Source organism: Rhinoraja longicauda, chromosome 12 (assembly GCF_053455715.1).
Source record: "Rhinoraja longicauda isolate Sanriku21f chromosome 12, sRhiLon1.1, whole genome shotgun sequence".
NCBI lineage: Eukaryota > Metazoa > Chordata > Chondrichthyes > Rajiformes > Arhynchobatidae > Rhinoraja > Rhinoraja longicauda.
In genome coordinates this window covers 725,482-747,402 of record NC_135964.1, presented here as the reverse complement: position 1 = coordinate 747,402, position 21,921 = coordinate 725,482, and the positions used below count along the sequence as shown (strand labels likewise).

The 21,921-nt window shown below is 43.2% G+C and overlaps 1 protein-coding gene across 11 annotated transcripts in view; it reads left to right on the top strand.

Moving 5' to 3' along the window:
- The window catches only part of dmd (dystrophin), a 1,595,363-nt gene that overhangs the window by 1,502,151 nt on the left and 71,291 nt on the right, over window positions 1-21,921 (top strand). For 8 of the 11 annotated variants that reach the window (XM_078408877.1, XM_078408870.1, XM_078408878.1 and 5 more), the window contains 4 exons: window positions 583-694; window positions 3,126-3,262; window positions 10,755-10,793; window positions 15,483-15,548. In XM_078408877.1, coding sequence (XP_078265003.1) covers window positions 583-694; window positions 3,126-3,262; window positions 10,755-10,793; window positions 15,483-15,548 — 354 coding nt within the window. The remainder of the gene's footprint in view (window positions 1-582; window positions 695-3,125; window positions 3,263-10,754; window positions 10,794-15,482; window positions 15,549-21,921) is intronic. The other 3 variants (XM_078408876.1, XM_078408873.1, XM_078408880.1) reach the window with 1 other exon arrangement.

The window sequence follows — 21,921 nt, the reverse complement described above, 5'->3', positions numbered from 1 at the left end:
AGCTTCCAGAAATTAGGACAAACAGGGACATACACTAGAGAAAACCATACACTGGAGACTTCAGTCTGAAGAAAGGTCACGACACAGATCGTCACCTATTCCTTTTCTCCAGAGATGCTGCCTGACCCGCTGAGTTACTCCAGTGTTTGGTGTCTATCTTTGGTTTAAACCAGCATCTGTAGTTCCTTCCTACACACAGGGACACACGCTGTTAGCTTCAGCAGAACCTGAACCTGCTGGTGTTCTAACTTCTTTCTAGATGGATTGTGGAACAATTTCAGGAATCTGGGTCAATTGTTAACAGGTATTGTGATGGAGTGTAACTTTACAGAGCTGCCACTAAATCACCGACAGATGTAGTGTTCTCATTGGAAATAATCAATGGCAATCTGATCCAAGTTAACGGATCTGACCTTAAAGACTGAATGGTGTGTCGAGTTTACTTTGACTGCCCTGACCCTGGCAACACAACACAAGTGGGGAGAAGGGGAGGCTTCCAATCTGTTATTCCGAGTGAGTTACATTTGCATTCAAGAAGTACAAAAATGTACTCTGACCTCTTTACATGTTTTTAACATGCAGATACCGCAGCTTAAAGCACTTTAATTATGACGTCTGCCAAAGTTGCTTCTTTTCTGGTCGAACAGCGAAAGGTCATAAAATGCATTACCCTATGGTGGAATACTGCACACCGGTAAGTGAACTGCAAGCACAGAAAGCAACTGCAAAAAGCCTGCAGAATATCTTCTATGTATTCTACTCACTTGACCCCAGTCTAATTGGTAATTCTCTGAAAGGCCTGCAGTAATATTTTGGTTTTGTATCCTCCAGGTGGACAATTGGAAATTAAAAAAATTAAATAGTGCAGTCGGCAAGGTTCCCATATGTGTTAAGGCGAGAGAAGAACGCAGTAACATGCAGAAAATGTCCACGCAATTCAACTTAATAGCCAGTGCTTTCCAAGTTTCCAATGGCTGTAAAGTGTTTTCGTGGGAACAAACAAGCACCCCTCTCCCTCTCCCTCACTTGTTTTGCACCATCCCCTGATGCTCAAATGATCTTGAATGTCTTCAAAGAGAGAATGGGAGATTTATCAATGAGATGGGGAAAGAGCCAAAGAGAAGGCCAGGACCTTCTGACTGTCCCCCTGATTACATTTTATCGCTGTTTGTTTTGTTGTCACCTTCTCTATTCTACATTCTCATTGAACCTAATTTCTTTTGATGTCTTGTTTTCATACCTTACCCTTCCTTATCTCTGTATCTCCCTCTCCCCTGACTCTCACTCTGAAGAAGGGTCTCAACCTGAAACGTCACCCATTCCTATCAGAAAAAAAATTGTTCAATCTTTCATTGGAGAACTGCAATTCGGACGGAATCTTATTTGTATGAGGTTGGCAAAATTTGCACAGCAAAACAAAAAAATTCCATCCGTTGCCATTAACCAAGTGTGACATTATTACATTAATAACTCGTCATTTTCAGCTTTATTGAGGAAACTTGAGAACTACGGCAGGGACCAAAATCCAATTATTTTCTTTTAATGAAGTCCTCATTGCACTTGTAAAATGAATTGTGGACCCATGTATTTTCCCCCTTCATCATCCGGAAATATCTAGAATTTCCATCAGGTTTTGTTGCAAATTGATTGCACTGCAAAATGTTCTATGGAAGCATTTTTTTGGGAGGATAAAGAGTGTAAGATTAATGAGATTTATTGTGTAGTGTGTTTTTCTGCATTTAGTGCAGTTGAATTGTATGTATGTTGCATCAACATTTTTTTAATATATATAAGTGGGAATACCTAAGAAGATTTAAACGTTCTTAATATAATGTCCTCTCCCTTGAGGTTTCTTCATATTGAGTTTGATGTTTTTTCCTGTTTTATTTTTGTTTTTATGAATTGCTGTTGCAGTGTGAAAACAAATGCCTGGGAAATTGAAGATGTACCTTAACTGAGTCTTTTAAGAGTGTGAGGATGAATGGAGTTTGTGTTTTCATTCCTTCACTGTAATTTCCAATAGAATTCTTCAATTATGGAGCCATTTCCAGTGGCAGCTCTGTGATTTATTTCTGATACCTTCTCCAGTTAAATGTGCATGCTTGCTCAAGGGGTTGGAAACAAATAAACTAGGAATGTCAAACTTATTTTAAATTGCAAGCTTGATCAGCAACTTGGCACCTCGCGTGGTCCATAGTCTGCCAAGGTTATCTGGACTAACTGAAAGAAAAATCAGTCTTTCCTGCCAATTTCTGAACTTGGGATCTTGTAAGTGATCTGCATTGGTGCAAAGTTATTTCCATACAGTTTGGTGGTGCATTTGTCGACATTACCGTGACACCTAAAATGGATCAATTAAAAAATATGAAAGGAAGCTGTCGGCAGATGCACTGCAAGAGGTATGAGGGATTATTTTCATTTTTGTTTTAAGGGGACAGAAAGGAAAGTACCATTGAAGAAATACAGAACAGTGGGCCAGAACGCATTGAGTATTGTAGCTGCCTTGCCGTTCCAGTGCCCAGAATTCAATTCTAACATTGGATGCTGTCTGTGTGGAGCTTGCACATTATTCCTCTGGTGGAGTGGATTTCCCTCAGATGCTGGGCTTTGCTGCCACATGCTAATCAGTTTAATATATGCACAAAGGCATGCACGCCCCTTGGTAATAGTCAGCAACATCTCCCTTCACACTGGAATCTGGTACAAAAACCTAAACACTAAGAAATCAGCGGATCAAGCAGCACTTGTAGAGGCAGGAGGAATTTGCCTGGTTCAGACCCCACAACAGGGCTGAGGCTGAAATGCTGTCATAGGTCCTTTGCCCCACTGTGTCTATTATCTGTTTCCCTCTTCCATTCCACGAGCTGTATGATTGATATCCTGGTCAAAAAATGCGACCAACATGGGACCAATTTCTTTTATTGACAGTGTCACCTCCAGCCAAAAGTTGTTTCAGCATCACATTTCGCATTGTTATTCACTCTGTAGTTTAATAGAGTACAATGCTCTAACATATGCCTCCTATATTAAATGTCTGGTTCAGAGTTTCAATGCACAGTTCTTGAAATAACAACATCCACCTCGGGGGTCATTTCAAATAGAATTTACTGTTATATTCCCTTCAGACAACTTCAGGAGAAGATGTCCGAGATTTTGCCAAGGTATTAAAAAACAAGTTTCGAACAAAGAGGTACTTCGCAAAGCATCCGCGGATGGGATATCTGCCGGTGCAGACCGTTCTGGAGGGGGATAACTTGGAAACGTAAGTGCAACACGTTATTCCGGTTATGCTGCAGTGTTATTTTGCACATGTAACAGGCCCTGCTGTTTACACCAGACATGGTAAATGAACGTAGACCCTACCGACCTGCACAGCTTTATACGTGCTTGCTTTTACTATGGATCGAATCAAACCAATGTTAATGTTGTTAAGGATTAATAATTTGCTGTTAGAACCGTTGAAAAAATTCATATGGTCTTGAATTAGGTTTGATTATCGTGACTGATCAGATTTGGATACATGCCTGATTTTGTCTCGTTTTCGGGGCAACACCTCTTCCTTCAGTTTGAATGGCTGAGCAGTCATTGTAATAAAAATGTGTCTGTTTTCATCACAGTGGATTCATTCATCTTGATCACACGGTGAGGAGGTGAACAGCATATTGTGCCTAAGATAGATACAAAATGCTGGAGTAACTCAAATCTCAACTCAAAACCTGCCACGTTCTGCCACGTGCAGTGTAACTTTGAAATGGGGACTAAACTTGTCAACCGACTTTCCAATGGTATAAAGTTGAAGTGGGAAGTCGATGTGTGTGTGTTGTTAATACTATTTTGAAGGTGGATTTTTAAGGAACAATAGAGACATGATGATGAATTTTAGTGAATGATGAGTGAAGAAGGGTCTCGACCCGAAACGTCACCCATTCCTTCTCTCCAGAGATGCTGCCTGACCTGCTGAGTTACTCCAGCATTTTGTGAATGAATTTTAGAGGTGAATTGCCTATCAAGCACAACGAAATATCAGCATAAGTATAACTGATGTTGGGCATGCTGACCTTTTCAATACTGGCAAAGATGACAACTTAAACTCGCCCATTTCCTCTTGGAGTTACCCTCAACTACAAATATAAAGCAACCAAGACATGAATAAATATCTACAAAAATGTTGTGGCAGTTGTAGCATCAAGCTTTATCTCAAATTTAAACATTTTGAGATAACTGCTAAAAGATCAGAAAGCACCTCGCCGTGTTAAGGCTATGTGCTGCAGGGGTCATTTCACATTTGTGAAATGCCTTTTGGATGTGTTGTGTCACTATTGTGTCCCTCTCCACTTTGATCAATTGGAATATTATGGACATCACTAGAGCCAGAATTTTGTCATGTGCCTTTTTATGCCTTTTTTGATGATTTCAGCAAGATAATGCCCTTTTCACGACCGAGTGCTCAAATCAGCCTTTTTTAGCGTAACTTACAAGAACATTTCCACCACCGGGGGCGCCTCCGTCAGTCGCTCATTGGTGGGTAGTGGACGAGGCACCAGTCTTTTGCAGTCAAGCTGTAAGTGGGTGTTAAGTGATGATTGGAGAGGGGTGGGTGGAGAAGGGTCCAGTCTTTTCAAACTGGAGTCAGGCTGTGAGTAGGTGTGAAGTGTTGGTTGGGGAGGGGGTACCAGGGTTAAGTTTCTGTTTATTGAACCTGCAGTAGAACTCGTTCAGGTCGTTGGTCAGCTGACGATTGTTTTCCTCTTGTAGCTTGTGATTTCTTGCAAGCCCATCCAAACTGAACAAGAGTCATTTGCTGAGAAATTGCTCCTCAACTTCTCAGAGTACCTTTCCGTGGCAGCTCTGATTCCTCTTCTCAGCTTGTACTTGACCTGTCTGTAGTCTGCATCCCCGCTCCTGTAAGATCTACCCCTGCATGCATCAAAGTGCCTAAAGCCAAGTCAACGCCTTGTAAAAAACTGAACAATTTGGTGAGAGTGTACGGGAGTGATATATTCTCTACAGACAACTGTGTGCTGTTTTGCAAAGCATGTGAGAAAGCAGTGAATCATGAGAAGAAATATTTCATCTCCCAGCATGTACAGACAGCTAAACACAAGTCAGCGGCAGAGAAACTGAAGGTGGGAAATACGCAAGCTTGTCTCCTCACCACATTTTCTGCTTGCTCCAGTCACAAATCTGAGTTTTCGAGTGATCTGTGCAAGGTTGGAATTCGACTGTGGATATTGGAAAACAAATCTGAGTTTTTTTAGAGAAATACAGAGGAACATGTCATCATTATGGAAAAATTATGTTGACAGCAACTTCAACATTGTTGTGCAGAAAATTAGAGATGAAGTTGCATGCAACAAAATATGGATCTCAATTGACGAGACAACCGATGCTGTTGCCAATGTGATCATCGGTACACTGGAGGCAGGTCAACCATCAAAGGAGTATTTGTTGACATCGGAAGTATTGGTGAAGTCAAACAGCTCAACTATTGCTCGGTTGTTTACATCTTCACTTGCCAGAAAGGTGTAAAACATGAGAATGTCCTTCTGTTTGTGACTGATGCAGCTCCGTACATGTAAAAAGCTGCTCGTGCTCTTAAAGTTTTATTCCCCAAAACGTTGCATTTGACATGCTCACAGACTCCATAGAATTGCCGAGCACATACGTAGCTTGTTTCCAAATGTCGATCGCCTAGTTTCCAATGTCAAGAAAATCTTCCTCAAATCACCATCACGTGTGCAGTTGTTCAAGGACATGGCACCCCAGATTCCGCTACCTCCGCACCCCGTTTTGACTAGGTGGGGTACATGGCTCTCTGCTGTACTCAACTATGCTGCAAATCTCAAAGATAAAAGAAATCGTCAACTGTTTTCGGAGAAGAATCTGCTGTAGTCAGGATTGTCAGTGAAATCATGCAGAAAAAGTCCCCCCACCGCGATCTTGTGTTTATTGCTTCCAATTTTGCAAACTTCCCACAAGCTATCATTTCCCTTGAGAAACATGGCGAAACATTAGTGAATAACTTGCAGGTTTTCAACAAAGTAACTAATGATATTCGTAAAGTTCCTGACGATTATAGGTAAAGACGTACAAGGAAAATGTGAGAGTGATTTTAGTGATGTTGAAGAAATACAAAACATAGCTAAAGTTCTCAAAGGTAGTTGTTATGCACAAGATATCGACATGAATATAGTCTGTGGCTTGTTTCGGGTATGCACCAGTGACCTCAGCTGGGGTAGAAAGAAGTTTTTCACAACTGAAGCATATTCTGTCTGACAGACGACATAGTTTAACACCAGATAATTTGAAAAAAATGCTACTAATTATGTGCAACCAGCCAACTTTGGTCATTTAATGGTATACCTTTATATTATCATTTTTTTGTCAATAAATGCCTTTTTTGTGCCTTTTTTGTAATTTTATTATGCCTATTTGCCTGCCTATTTCAGAGATTTTAAGCGCCTAAACATCCTGGCTCTGGACATCACATTGATCCACCATTTGCTCAAGGCAGTCAGTTTAAACACATGAGCAACATGCTTTATAGATCATTAGATCATAAGTGATAGGAGTAGAATTAGGCCATTCGGCCCATCATCTACTCCGCCATTTAATCATGGCTGATCTATCTCTCCCTCCTAACCCCATTCTCTTGTCTTCTCCCCATAACCTCTGACACCCGTACTAATCAAGATGGTGTCCATCATCTGCTGGGGCTTTGCTTAGGAGAGGGACGAGAGATGAAGGATAAGGTGGAGACTGAAATGAAAGTTGCAGAGCCAGTTCCAGTAAATGTAAGGAAATGCAAATACAAAATCTTTGCTGTTGAGAACACAATGCAATTGAGTGAAGAATGAATCTAAATGCCCTGAAGCTTGACCACTCCCTGAAGCATTAACATTTCACTGCATTCCTCCAGAAAAATAAAGATGCATTTTTCGTCCAGTGGACATGTTTTTTTGTTTTCAAATGATTGAGACTGTGCTAAGCTGTGGTGTCCAATCTTCTCAATAAAGTATTTTTGAAAATTAGATCGCCCATATTCTGAGAACAAATATTGTCCTACTGCAGGCTATAAGCAAAATTGATATGATAATTTAAAATCTGTGTGTAAGTCAGCCTCTTCTCAGCACAGCCATAAATGCCTTGAGGGGGCAATAAATTAACTCAACCATACGGGCTCGTAAGGGCACAGATTGAATTCACAGTGTGTTCTGACTAAGTTGAGCTGGGGTGGAAATTTGGTCTTATTAAAATGAATGATTCTGCATTTATGTCTAGGTAACACAGCTGGTAGAGCTGCTGCCTCACAGTACCAGAGGACCAGGTTCAATCATGACTTCAGGTGCTGTCTGTGTGAAGTTTGCACGTTCTCCCCGGGACCACATGTGTTTCATCCGGGGGCTCCGGTTTCCTTCCATATCCCAAAGACATGCCGGTTTGTAGGCTAATTGGCCTCTGTAATTGCCCCTAATGTGTAGGGAGTGGATGAGAAAGTGGGATAACATAGAACTAGTGTGGATTGGGTGGGCAGAAGGGCAGAAGGGCCTGTTTCCATGCTGTATCTCCAAACTAAACCTGTGGCTGCGGACCACGGATGGTTGGTGAGCATGGGATTGGACAAGTCTATGATATTTTTCCGATTATTATTATTTTTTTTACCAAAACCCACTGCCTCTGTTCCCACAAAAAGAACGGTCATGAGCGTGGTGACCAGCTTGAATCCATTATCAAAGGAGAAAGGAAATGTGCACTGGGAGATAAAAGAGGAAGCAAGACGGTAAAATGTTAAGGTGAAAGTTCCTGGAAACATCCTGAAATTGGGAACCATCCCCAATGTTGTTTTCCAACCTTAAGACCTCAACAGCGGACCAGGCGGACGAAGTTATCTTGAACTCAACGGCTGTGAAGGCGGATGAAGGCTGCAACAGATCTATCAGCTCCAATTGTCTTGGTTCCCTTGCCATTGGAATTAGTTGATTGATTTGTGAAGGACCGTATGCTTCTTGGCATGCAACATCAAGTACACGTTAAACAAACACACGCACAGGCGTCTTCATTCTGTGATGGGACGTAGACCATCATCCTTGGCCTCGAGGGATAGCCACGGCAGTGTTATTGAAGATAGATCTGACTGTTTTGTGGACCAACTGAGTTGTGAACTGAAGTGCAGGTTTCATGAAAGATGACCTGCTTGACCAGATGACCACATGACCACGCTGGGTGATCACCCAAAATTTCACCCAGCCCTTTTTCTCCGCATCCCAACCTGCAAGTCCGTTTTCTCAGGAAGCACTGCCTAAGCCGAAACATCACCCCTTTGTCCTGTCTGAAACGTCGCCCATCCTTTGTTTCTGGAGATGCTGCTCTAACCGCTGAGTTGCTCCAGCACTTTGTGTCTATCTCTTGAAAGTTGTGCTCTCTTAGAACCATACTCCACTGGGTGGCCTTGCACATGGAATACCAAGTGATTCGGCGAATGGGAGGAGGCTGGAAAATAAAGCTGGAGATTTAGGTGAAGAGTTGTTTGCGGTTGTGCGACACTCTTCCGTAATAAAGAAAGGAGGCTGCAGGCCGTACGGCTGGAAGGTTGGAAGCGGCGAGCTGTGGCCTGTAGAGGAAAGCCGCCGAGCCCGCCCTATGCTCACCCCCTGAGAACTGGAGAGGAGGACGGAGGATGCGTGCGGATGAACCGGGGTCTTGCCTTCTGCACTCTCAAGGTCGGCTGCAGGAGGAGACAAAAGCTGCAGCTGGCCTTGCAAGGAGAGGGACATTGGTTCGCTGGACGATACGGACGAGGGCGACGGCTGGAGGCCCTGCAGCAGCCTGGGGCTCGTCTGGATCTGGCGCCACTCCAGAAGACAATGGCACGAAAACCTGACAATGCATGCATTTGGCTCATGCACTACCTCTGTACTCTCTGTGCTATCGAGGAATGAGCTCAGATACGGCAATAATTTATGATCTGTAGGCAAAAAAAGAATTTCATTGTACATCTGTGCACAAGATAATAAAGAACCATCGAACCATTGAAAGCAGGAGCCGGCTGGCAATGAGTGACAAGGGAGTTTCATTTAAAGATAGCTGTGAACACTACTGGGTATGACACGCTTTAATGGACAGACATTGAGAATATCGTAGGGGTTTTTGCATAGTTTTCGTTTTGCACATATATTTTTTTTGAATAAGGTTATTTTTGTGGGGGAAACAATCATAATCATAATCATACTTTATTGGCCAAGGTATCACAACGCTGGAGTAACTCAGCAGGTCAGGCAGCATCTAGGAGAGAGGGAATGGGTGGCGTTTCGGTCTGAAGAAGGTTATCGACCCTAAACGTCACCCATTCCCTCTCTCCTAGATGCTGCCTGACCAGCTGAGTTACTCCAGCATGTTGTGATACCTTCGATTTGTACCAGCATCTGCAGTTATTTTCCTACACATACTTTATTAGCCAAGTATGTTTTGCAACATATGAATTTGATTTGCCACAGTGTCATTCCGATACACAAAATACATTTTCACAAACATCCATCACAGTGACTCTTCCATATTCCTCACTGTGATGGAAGGCAAAAACAAAGTTCAATCTTTTCCCTTCTTTGTCCTGCGGTCGGGGGCCTCAAGCCTTCCATTGTTGGGGCGATCTTGGCTCCTGTAGCTGGCAGTCAGGCCCTCCACATCGGGGTGATCAAGCTCCCACATCGGGGGGATCTCAGCCCCCCCGCGCTGGATGATTGGACGTAGGGGCTGGTCGAACCTCCTGCAACTTTGGAGCTTCCCGACATTGGCCTCTAACCGAGACTGCGAGCTCCTCGATGCTGGAATCCGCAGGCCGCGGTTGGAGCGTCGATCCCAGGCAAGGGATCGCAGGCTCTAATGGTAAGTCCACGGCCCCGCGGCGGGGCTCAAAGTCAGTCTCGGGCAAGGCCGTCAGCTCCATGATATTACGCCGCAGAGCGTCCGGAGATACGATCCGGAAAACAATCGCATCTCCGGCAAGGTAAGAGATTGAAAAAAGTTTCCCCCGACTCCACCCACCCCCCACATAAAACAAACCAGATACTTTTAAAATATATTAAAATTAACAAAAAAAGGCGAAAAGAAAGACAGACTGTTGGCGAGGCTGCCATCACTTACGGCGCCACCTGGTATTCTGTGCTCCATTAGGTAAATGTGCAGGTACAATGTGATAGGGAGCCATGCAAAATGATGCTCCCATCTTCTACCCTCAGTTAACAGATAACAATGACTAGCAGGCCTCCAGCTTCCCAGTGCTAGAGAAGGAAGATAGCTCAGACCGCTGCCTCATCGGTTTTTTAGTTGCTGGAAAGTGTTCATTCAGGATGAATGCGGACTTTGCATTGATGTCATCAGTCAATGATGGGGTTGGCAGATGAAGGGTCATTGCTTTAGCAAGGTCATGTGGGATTGCTGACCCGTTTCCACCCACATGTGTGGCAAGGGGGAAATGGTGCAGAGGTGGACACTGCAATATAGACCCTCTCTGTTTTGAATGTCTTCAGCTTATTGATTTTGACATCATTCTTTTCAACGATCAATTTATTTTTCATGGTTACTGTTGCAGAAGACTTGCATGTCAGCATGTACATGGTATACTGTTTCTTCATATTGCTGCCATGCTCATTCACATTGCTGTTTTTGCTGCCCTTTTCCCCTCTTTTTTTAAAATGCTTGATGCGTTTTCCCCTGAGTTTCAGCTGCTGCTTCATCTCCACATTTTTGTCTTGCAGTCCTGTTACTCTGATCAACTTCTGGCCAGTAGATTATGAGTGAGTATCCTCTGTACACATCTGCACCCTGCTTTATTTATTTTCCTTTTATTAAAAGAGAAATTTGTATGATTGTAACTTCAAAAGGATTCTTTTTTGCTTGACTGTGTTTGCTTTTGTAAGAGGTTGTATTTTTTTTAACTTTTTGAAATATAAAATGCTGCTGATGACTACTTTACCTCATCACAAACTGCTTCAAATCATTTCCTGCATAAGCGCTGTGGTACGTTTTACACTTTCACCTCAGCTTTTGTTCAATTCTAGCTGGGAATGATGGTGCTAGAATGTCGCCTGCTTGCGATTGCTGTCTGTAGATGTTCCATATGAAATCACTTCAGTTTCAGTTTAGTTTATTGTCACGTGTACCGAGGTACAGTGAAAAGCTTTTGTTGCATGCTAACCAGCCAGCAGAAAGACAATATATAATTACAATCGAGCCATTCACAATGTACAGGTATATGATAAGAGAATAATATTTAGTGCAAGGCAAAGCCAGTGAAGTCTGATCAAAGGTGGCCGATTTCGATCATTTTCAAGTTTCAATCCATTTGTTGTCTCTCAAAAAACTGCCCTTAATGCAGCACTTTGTGGCATTAAATTAGAAAGATGAAAGGAAAATTAAATCATAGAAGTGCATTGGTTGCTACTGTTTTTGGATTAGCGTAGAGACTTGTTGCATTAGGAGTTTGACGTGAGAGTTAGCACTAAAGTCGCAGCACTGCATTAACCACTTCTTAATTAACCCTCTTGCTATTGGAATTGATGCAAGACCACCCACTTTGCACCACAACTAAATATGAATTACGACTGCATTGTTTATACAAAGTTGATTAATGACGACCTACTGATGAGCAAATTTGAGAGTCCAAACTCATCCTTGACTTCCCACCTAAAAAAAAAAATATATATATATATAGAAATAAGAATTAGGAAAGGGCTGCGCGGTGGCACAGAGGGAGAGTTGCTACCTTTCAGCTCCTTCAGCTCCGGAGATCCAAATTTGATCCCGACTACGGGTGCTGCCTGTAAGGAGTTTGTAGGTTCTCCCCGTGACCTCATAGGTTTTCTCCGAAATCTTCGGTTTCTTCCCACACTCCACAGATGTACAAGCTGTAGGTTAATTGGCTTGGTATAAATGTAAATGATCCCTGGTGTGTGTAGGATCGTGTTAATATACGAATATTGCTGGCCGGCATGGACTCGGTGGGCCGAAGTGTTTCTGCGCAGTATTACTAAACTCAACCTGGGCAAGCACAAAATTATTCACCCAAGCTCTCAAATATAAATGTGTATCTTTCTTGTAACCATTGAGCAAACCAAAGGAAGAGCTGCGTGGATTTGCTTGCAGTTTGCACTCTGCACTCCTGCAGGTTCAGAAAAATAAACTGCATTATCTTCACCTGGTTAAAACACTGAGAATAAATTGCTGATGATCTGATGCAGATTCAATTATCCCTCAAATGGAAGGGAACCTTTCCCTCCCATCACCAGTGGAATAGTCAAAATGGATAGTTAATGTGATTCCTAAAATTAATGCCTGCACTACAGCGCTGCTTTAGGCACTGGAATGCAGATCATTAAAGTACACAACAAAAGAATCCGCACATTAGGCTTCTCTTGAAAGGTTTTCCTGTGCTGGAGATAATGAATAATGAATATATGCAGCTTTCACGGAATCCTAAAGTTCTTTATGGTTTCATTTTTGCCTTGCTTTATACTTGAATGTTTAGTGCTTTACCTCTCTAAAGATAAGTTGTGTCTTGATGGAAGTTGTTCTTCCTTTGCACTTACACTTGCATGCGGACATAATCACTTGCCTTCAACCATCAGTCATGAAGCTACCAAGTAGTGTAGCACAAAATGAGGCAGCACAGTCTGTTGGCTTTCTGTTGCTTCTTTTAAAGGGCAATCCAGTCAGTCCCGTTCCCTTGCGCATCCTGAATGCAACCTTTTCCCCTTGCGAGTATCTATCCATTTCCCACAAAAGAACAGTATTCAATCATATCCACCCCCCACCAGTGACTGGCTTTCAAATGTGGCGGCTCTTTTGAGTAAAAGCACGTTTTTGTGTTTCCGGTTCTTGTGCTAACTACCTCGTCCAATATTTGTTTCTTCAATCAGGTGCAGTAGAGTTTTTCCGAGAATGGTGAAAAGGAGGTCTGATTCTAGTGTGCAAGAAAACTGGGATTGTTCTCCTCAGAACAGCTCATTTTAAGAGGCGATTTATAGGGACGCTCAAAATTATGAACTGCTTTGATATAATAATGAAGTGAAAATGTTTCCAGCAGCGGAAAGATCAGCAATCACAACAATACAAACTAGATGTAACTCTTAAGAAGAACCATTTGTGACAGTTATTTTTAGTTGCAAGTTGAGGTGATCAGCAATGAAACCAGAAAATGCTGGTGTTGCTCAGCGGGTCAGGCAGCATCTGAGGTGACAGAAGCAGAGTTTCACCAGAACTGCCCTGATCTGATCTGAACGTCTGATTTAGTGGTGAGAAACTGTCAATGACAATTCCAGGCAAATTGTGAAGCATCTCCAGGGAGAGACTGTCAGGGTGAGTTAACTGTGAATTAGACCACGTTGGATAAAACTTTCAGCACGTTAGCCCAACAGGTTAAACTCTGTGACTGATCCACCAACAGAATGGCAATAATGGTTGATTATTTTGCAAAATAATCATTTGATCAATTTCTTCGAGCTGCTTTCCTGCTACCTTGACTGGGTCCTTCTGTGGACATTCAATTTATCTCCATTTCAAATGCGTTGAAGGGAATTTAATTAGTGATTTTTGTTTATCAAAAATATCAGCAGTAGACATCCATGTTAAAAATACTTGCAAGTAGAATGTGATAATGAAAGAGTTCAGCTCTTAATTATTTAATTCAAGTAAACAAGAAATTGATTGAATTACATTGACACCAACTCTCCTCCAGCTTGCTGTCTCCGTCTTTCAGTCTAAATTTATATCTCTAAATTATCACTGTTTGTCCGATCAACTTCACTGAGAAAGGAGATATTTTTGCAATTAAATTTCTGAAATATTGAACCCACTTTCTTCGGCCTATTGAACAACAAAATGTTTTAATCGCCTGATTTATCCGTTCTCTTTTTGAGGCTTGGACAGACTGTTTGTGACCTTTGAAGGAACAGCAAATGCTGGTTTAAACTGAAGATAGACCCAAAAAGCTGGAGTAACTCACAGGGTCAAGCAGCATCTCTGGAGAGAAGGAATAAGTGATGTTTCGGTTCAAAGAAGAGTCTCGAACCGAAACGTCACCTATTCCTTTTCTCCAGAGATGTTGTCTGACCCGCTCACCTTTTTGTGTCTATCGTCAGTTTATGACCTTACTGTTTTATTTTAACCCTGAACTCGGCTACTGATGACCCATCACATGGGACGTCAGCCCATCACTTCCACCTCAACTCCTCGCCCAGCTGGGATCGACTCGCAGTTGAAATGCCCTCATCTGTACATGAATTGCCTTGAGAACTCGCCTTAAGACTCCCACATCCTTCTCTCCATCGACTTGAGATCAACCCAGAATATCCTGCTCTTGTCCCAACTTGAAACAAACCCTGTTTTCCCTACCCTCCAGATTCACATCAGTTTCCACATAAGCCGTGCCTCGATTTTACAAATTCTGAATGTTGTTTACAAATCTGTCTTGTAACCTTATCCTCCCTGTCGTTTTGTAAGAAAATAACTGCAGATGCTGGTACAAATCGAAGGTATTTATTCACAAAATGCTGGAGTAACTCAGCAGGTCAGGCAGCATCTCAGGAGAGAAGGAATGGGTGACGTTTTGGATCGAGACCCTTCTTCCTAGGAGAGTGTTAGTAGATGGGGATTGGCTGGTTCTAAGGTCGAGGAAGAAATGGAGGGTTTCAAGACCATCCTTGTGGGGGATGGAAGTGTAGAGTGACTGGACATCCATGGTAAAGATGAGGGAGTGGGGGCCTGGAAACCGGAAGTTATTGAGGAAACGGAGAGCATGTGAGGTGTCTTGGACGTAGGTGGGGAGGGTCTCGACCCGAAACGTCACCCATTCCTTCTCTCCTGAGATGCTGCCTGACCTGCCGAGCTACTCCAGCATTTTGTGAATAAATACCTCCCTGTCATTTTAATTATCTCCATTGCCACAACACTGAAATGGCCCTGTCCATGCCAGTTTTGCCTCCTGACTCTGCCCGATTTCTATCCCCACCATTGGGGAAAGTGTAGTCTGATTTTGGTGTCTGAACCTCTGACATTGCCTCGTTCCATTGTTCCAATTTTCTCCTCCTTTAAGGATATGTTTGAAACTTTATCTCTGACCAAACTTCTGGTCGTCCACATAGCTCAGTGTCACATTTTGGTGGTTGATTCTCTGGTGGAAGGTCCATTGTCTGAAATGTTGCTTTGAAAAACTACACTTCACCCAGGCGCATCCATTTGCGACAGTGCAATGGATAAATAAATATGCCTGTCATTGCCAATCGCAGTTAAATAAACCGTGCATAGATGGGCATCACTATAAGATTGTTTTCTTGTCATCGTCTACTGGGTTGTAATCATGGGCAGGTTTGCCATGTGTTACAAAACATTCACATAATTCTATTCGATATCTTTGAAATGTTATCAGTTGTATAAAATAAGCTTGGCACCTTTCTTTTCTAAACAGCGAATCTCTTTCTCATTTGCAGACCTGCCTCATCCCCTCAGTTGTCACACGACGAAACTCATTCACGAATTGAACATTATGCTAGCAGGTAAGAGGCAAAATAGCCTGCTATTTATAGAGCTCAATTTCATTGTATTTGTAGCTGTGCAAGTTAAGTTTAATGATATCTTTCAATTCTCTGTGATGCTCTTGCATACAAATCTTTAGGTCAAAATGATTTGAGTATGCTTTCTCAGCCTTCTGTTGTCATGGCATTTGTTCATTTTACAATGAAATACCTAAAAATGTTTTCACAAAGGGTGGCAAGGTGGCGCAGTTGGTAGAGCTGCAGGCTTGAAGCACTCGAACCCTGGGTTTGATCTTGACTCTTTGGGTGCCACCTGTGTGGAGTTTGCATGTGCATCCTGTGACGGCGTGGCTTCCTCCGTCCTTCCTGTCCCAATGACGTGGATTTGGACTGGGATGGTGTTGACCAGTCGGTTCAGATCCTGGCAGGCGTAAGTTGGAGACAATTGTCTCGTGTTCACAGAATTGGAGAAGAAAACTCCATGGTCTTTCCAGGTTAAAGTAATCACCGGCATCTGTGAAGTCAAGGGCAGCAGTGTACTGAAGTGGATACTGCTCCCTGCACTTTCTTGGTGATGTTGCGTGGTGAAAATCCCACCTTGATGGATGAAATCTTCACTGTGATCAGGGGAGGAGACCATCGGCCACAGTGAGACGGTGGTTGAGGCTGGCCTTGGCGATCTCCCGGTGACAGAGCAGACAGCGCCATCTCTGAAGAAATCACAATCAGATCTGTCTTGTATTTTTTGAAGATGGTCATGATTATATACCTCTAACGATCACCAGATATAGTAGATCATTTTCTATGTTAGAGTGAAATTCCCCTCTGTCAGGTTTTAGAAGATCAGCAGGTGACAGTCTGTTCCCAATGTGTTCTAGAAGAGAGCATCCCTTTGCTATTTGAGATCTTTAGCTGCCCATGTCTCACTGTGTGTGACACTGTTGCTACCAAAGTGTCTTGATCCCTGGGGTGGCACAGTGATGCAGCGGTAGAGTTGCTGCCATACAGCGCCAGAGATCTAAGATCTTAGACTTCCATACGCCCTGTGACCCCGCACACCCTGAATCCTCCCCATTCCTGTCCCTGCATCAATATCCTCTCTGCTCCCTACTCTCCCCTCTCAGTGCCCCCCTGCAACTGTTACACTGCCCTCCGCGTTTTATTCTTCTCCGAATAAATCGGGCACCACCCCTCCAACATCCGTCACTTCACTCCTTTTCACAACCATGAATCCTCTGCCTCCTCCACTGCTGTTAACTCCACGCTCCCTTTAAACTCAGTGCCTTTATCTCCTTTGCTCCGTTTTACCCTCGGGGGCCTGTGACCTTCATGCTGTTCTTCAACCCATGGAACCTCCCATGTAGTCTCTAAACTAGATCGCCAGTGACACCTGTTATGACTGGATGGATGACGTATAATAAACTAGATCGCCAGTGACACCTGTAATGACTGGATGGATGACATATAATAAACTAGATCGCCAGTGACACCTGTAATGACTCTGAATGGATGACGTATAATAAAGTTGGGTGGGTGTTTCTGCATTGACCATCAATACAACAATAGACCAATGGGCATCAAGTAGATTCATCATCAGTCCAAAGAAGGGTCCTGACCCGAAAAACTACCTCTTCCTTGTTTTTCAGAGATGCTGCCTTACCCGCTGAGTTACTCCAGCATTTTGTGTCTATCTTATAGATATAAACCAGCATCTACAGTTCCTTGTCGATACATTTTGACTGCTCCACTGCATAGTCTGTTAGGGTGTGCCTACTTTGAAGATAAATCAGTCTGAAGAAGGGTCTCGACCCGAAATGTCACCCATTCCTTCTCTCCTGAGATGCTGCCTGACCCGCTGAATTACTCCAGCATTTTGTGTCTAACTTCGATTTAAACCAGCATCTGCAGTTTTTTTCCTACCTACCTTGAAGACATTCTTCTCTCCCCGAGGGCAGTTCTTTGCGACCCTATTCAGTCTGAAGAAGGGTCCTGACCCGAAACGTCACCTATCCGTTTTCTCCAGAGACGCTGCCTGACCCGACATGTTACTCCAGCATTTTGTGTCGATCTCAAGTAGAATAGAGTTCACTCCAACCAGGGAAAAATGCCGGTCTGTGCCCAGTGGGGAGACGCCTCCTAGAGGAAGTCAATGCCCAGGATATGAAAAGATGAAACCCCTTCCGGCATGGAGGGAGTTGTGGAGCAGTCAACGTCCTGGTCCAGTCACGTTCCTCAGAGTTGGGCTCAGCAGGGTAGCCTCTGATGAGATATTGGAAATCAATTGGTTTCCTCACACCTATCCAAATAAAGTCCATTACACTGGGATTTTAAGCTGAGACTGATTTCAATACATCCTTTCGACTTTAGAGATGTGTGGAAACAGGTCCTTTGGCTCACCAAGTCCACGGTGACCAACTAGCACACCATACACTAACACCATCCTACACACGAGGGACAATTTACAGCCCATTAACCTTTGGAGTGTGGGAGGAAGCCAGAGCACCCGGAGAAAACCCACAAAGTCACGGAGAATGTACAAATTTTGTACAGACAGCACCCACAGTCAGGATCGAACCAGGGTCTCTGGTGCTGTTAGACAGCAACTCTACCACTGTCACCTAATAGACACCGATTACAGCCTTTCAGACTTCCAACAGCTTCCCAAAACCCATGAAGATTTTATGTAAATATAATGAACATAATTCCTATATCAAGACAAGCTTAAAACAAATATCATGGGTTTGCCACTTAAGTCTCAGATGGCCGGTAATGTTATAAGAAACATAGAAACATAGAAAATAGGTGCAGGAGGAGGCCATTTGGCCCTTCGAGCCAAATCATGGGTGATCGTCCCCAATCAATAACCCGTGCCTGCCTTCTCCCCATATCCCTTGATTCCACTAGCCCCTAGAGCTCTATCTAACTCTCTTAAATTCATCCAGTGATTTGGCTTCCACTGCCCTCTGTGGCAGAGAATTCCACAAATTCACAACTATCTGGGTGAAAAAGTTTTTTCTCACCTCAGTTTTAAATGGCCTCCCCTTTATTCTAAGACTGTGGCCCCTGGCTCTGGACTCGCCCAACATTGGGAACATTTTTCCTGCATCTAGCTTGTCCAGTCCTTTTATAATTTTATATGTTTCTATAAGATCCCCTCTCATCCTTCTAAACTCCAGTGAATACAAGCCTAGTCTTTTCAATCTTTCCTCGTATGACAGTCCCCCCATCCCAGGGATCAATCTCATGAACCTACGCTGCACTGCCTCAATTACAAGGATGTCCTTCCTCAAATTAGGAGACCAAAACTGTACACAATACTCCAGATGTGGTCTTACCAGGGGGCCCTATACAACTGCAGAAGGACCTCTTTACTCCTATACTGAAATCCTCTTGTTATGAAGGCCAACGTGCCATTAGCTTTCTTCACTGCCTGCTGTACCTGCACGTCAACTTCAGTGGCTGGTGTACAACACCCAGGTCTTGCTGCACCTCCCCTTTACCTAACCTAACTCCATTGAGATATTAATCTGCCTCCTTGTTTTTGCCGCCAAAGTGGATAACCTCACATTTATCTATATTATACTGCATCTGCCGCGCATCTGCCCACTCACTCAACCTGTCCAGGTCACCCTGCAACCTCCTAACATCCTCTTCACAGTTTACACTGCCACCCAGCTTTGTGCCATCCGCAAACTTACTAGTGTTGCTTCTAATTCCCTCTTCTAAATCATTAATATATATGGTAAACGGTGCGGCCCCAACACCGAGCCTTGCGGCACTCCACTCGCCACTACCTGCAATTCTGAAAAGGACCCGTTTACTCCTACTCTTTGCTTTCTGTCTGCCAACCAATTTTGTATCCATGTCAACACTCTACCCCCAATACCATGTGCTCTAATTTTAGTCACTAATCTCCCGTGCGGGACCTTATCAAATGCTTTCTGAAAGTCTAGATACACTACACCCACTTCATCCAATTTACATGTCACGTCCTCAAAATAAATTCCAGAAGATTAGTCAAGCTTGATTTCCCTTTCATAAATCCATGCTGACTTAGAGTTATCCTTTTACTGCTATCTAAATGCACCGTTATTCCCTCTTTAATAATTGACTCCAGCATCTTCCCCAGGCTAACTGGTCTGTAATTCCCCGTTTTCTCTCTCGCTCCTTTCTTGAAAAGTGGGCTAACATTAGCTATCCTCCAATCCACAGGAACTGATCCTGAATCTATTGAACATTGGAAAATGATCACCAATGTATCCACTATTTCTAGAGCCACCTCCCTGAGATGCAGACTATCAGGCCCAGGGGATTTATCATCCTTCAGTCTAGCCAATACTATTTCTCGCCTAATGCAAATTTCTTTCAGTTCCTCTACCCCCCTAGATCCTCTGTCCTCTAGTACATCTGGGAGAATGTTTGTGTCTTCCTTTGTGAAGACCGATCCGAAGTACCTGTTCAACTCTTCTGCCATTTCCTTGTTACCCATAATAATTTCACCCATGTCTGCCTTCAAGGGACCCACATTTGACTTTGCTACTCTTTTTCTCTTAACATATCTAAAGCTTTTCCTGTCCTTCTTTATATTCTTGGCCAGCTTCCCCTCGTACTGCATCTTTTCAGCCTGTATTGCCCGTTTTGTTACCTTGAAATACATTTGAAATATGATTGTTCATCTTGCATTGATGACACATGTTAGAAGATCTACGATACTCTAGATTAATGCCACTTCAGAAACTACTCGCATGGTAACGTGCTGTGTAGCATCACCAGTTTTAATGTTTGATTGTATTGTTACAAGAATAGGATAATCAGTTGTTAATCAGAAATTGGGATTGGAAAGTGTGCGATACATCAAATGTCGCATGATTCCTCAGTTTTTGCCATATTCCATTTTACATTTAAAATTCATGAATTCACTGTGGGCTTGAGGAAGTGAATATTGTCCACGCGGTTTGTAGGTTAATTGGCCTCAGTAAATCCCCCTTAGTGTTCAGGCAATGGATGTGAGAGTAGGGTAACATAAAACTCTTGACTGCACATTGGTGCAGATGGTAGAGCTGCTGGTTTGATCCTGACCTCTGGTGCTCTCTGTGTGTGGAGTTTGCATGTTCTCTCTGTGACCCCGTGAGGTTCCTCCCACATCCCAAAGATGTGTGGCTAATTGGCCTCTGTAAATTGCCCCTGGTGTGTGGAGAGAGGATGAATAAGTGTGGCAACATAGAACAAGTGTGAACAGGCGATCGATGGTCAGCGTGAAATCAGTGGGCCAAAGGGGCTGTTTCCATGCTGTGTCTCAAAACTAAACTAAACTACTGTGAATCGATCGTTGGCAAGGACACAGTGGGCTTTGTCCTATGATCTTTCAATCAATGATTGGCAAATCAGTTCATTAATAAGGATTATAAAAGTAGTTTAAATGGGTTTCTTCAGGGTGCTTTGTTTTGGTTTTATAGAATCCAAGCTACACCAAAGTGCGAGTGCTGATAACAGGCTGGACCCTTCCTGCTGGCTGGGATGGGGAAAGGGATAACTAATATCTACCTCTGCATTCCAGCTGGTTGGCCAGACAGCAATAGTGGCCACGGGCCGTTTCATCATTTGGCTGATTTGCATCACGAGATCAAATGCCAATGAACCAAACAACAACTTATGAAGAGTCAGAGAATCAGCAGCACACAAGAATGCAATCCTGGCCCTCTTACAGTTTTAAAAACAGTGGAATTCCTCTGAATATCCTGCTCATGCACTTTCATTCACAAATCTCATCTAATTCTTGATCAGTGCGGGTGTCAGAGGTTATGGGGAGAAGGCAGGAGAATGGGGTTAGGAGGGAGAGATAGATCAGCCATGATTGAATGGCAGAGTAGACGATGGGCCGAATGGCCTAATTCTACTCCTAGCACTTATGACACAAATCAGAGATGAGTGTAGAATTTTCCAAGCTTGCTACGCACGATGGCTGGTGATGAATTAAGGCTCAAGTATATGAAAGACTTTGCAATGTTGAGGTGCTCTTCCTTCACTTCCCTGTTGAGGGTATGGATTATTGTGTCTGAATTTAATGACAAGCAGTCCCTTAATCACTTAAAGTCGGGTGATTCCCCCAGGTAATAGAGTTTAGTTTAGTTTAGAGATACAGCATGGAAACAGGCCCACTGAGTCCACACTGACCCATACACTAGATCTATCCTACACACAAGGCCAATTAACTTACAAACCTGCACATCTTTGGACATTATGACCTTACCCAGGCTCTGCACCAGACTTGCACTGGATAATCAAATACTCCTCAATATTCTCTCATACTTTGCAGACGTCACAGCTTAGACACATTGTCTTACGGGACCACATTGAAACTTACTGAATAGTGAAAGGCCTGGATAGAGCGGAT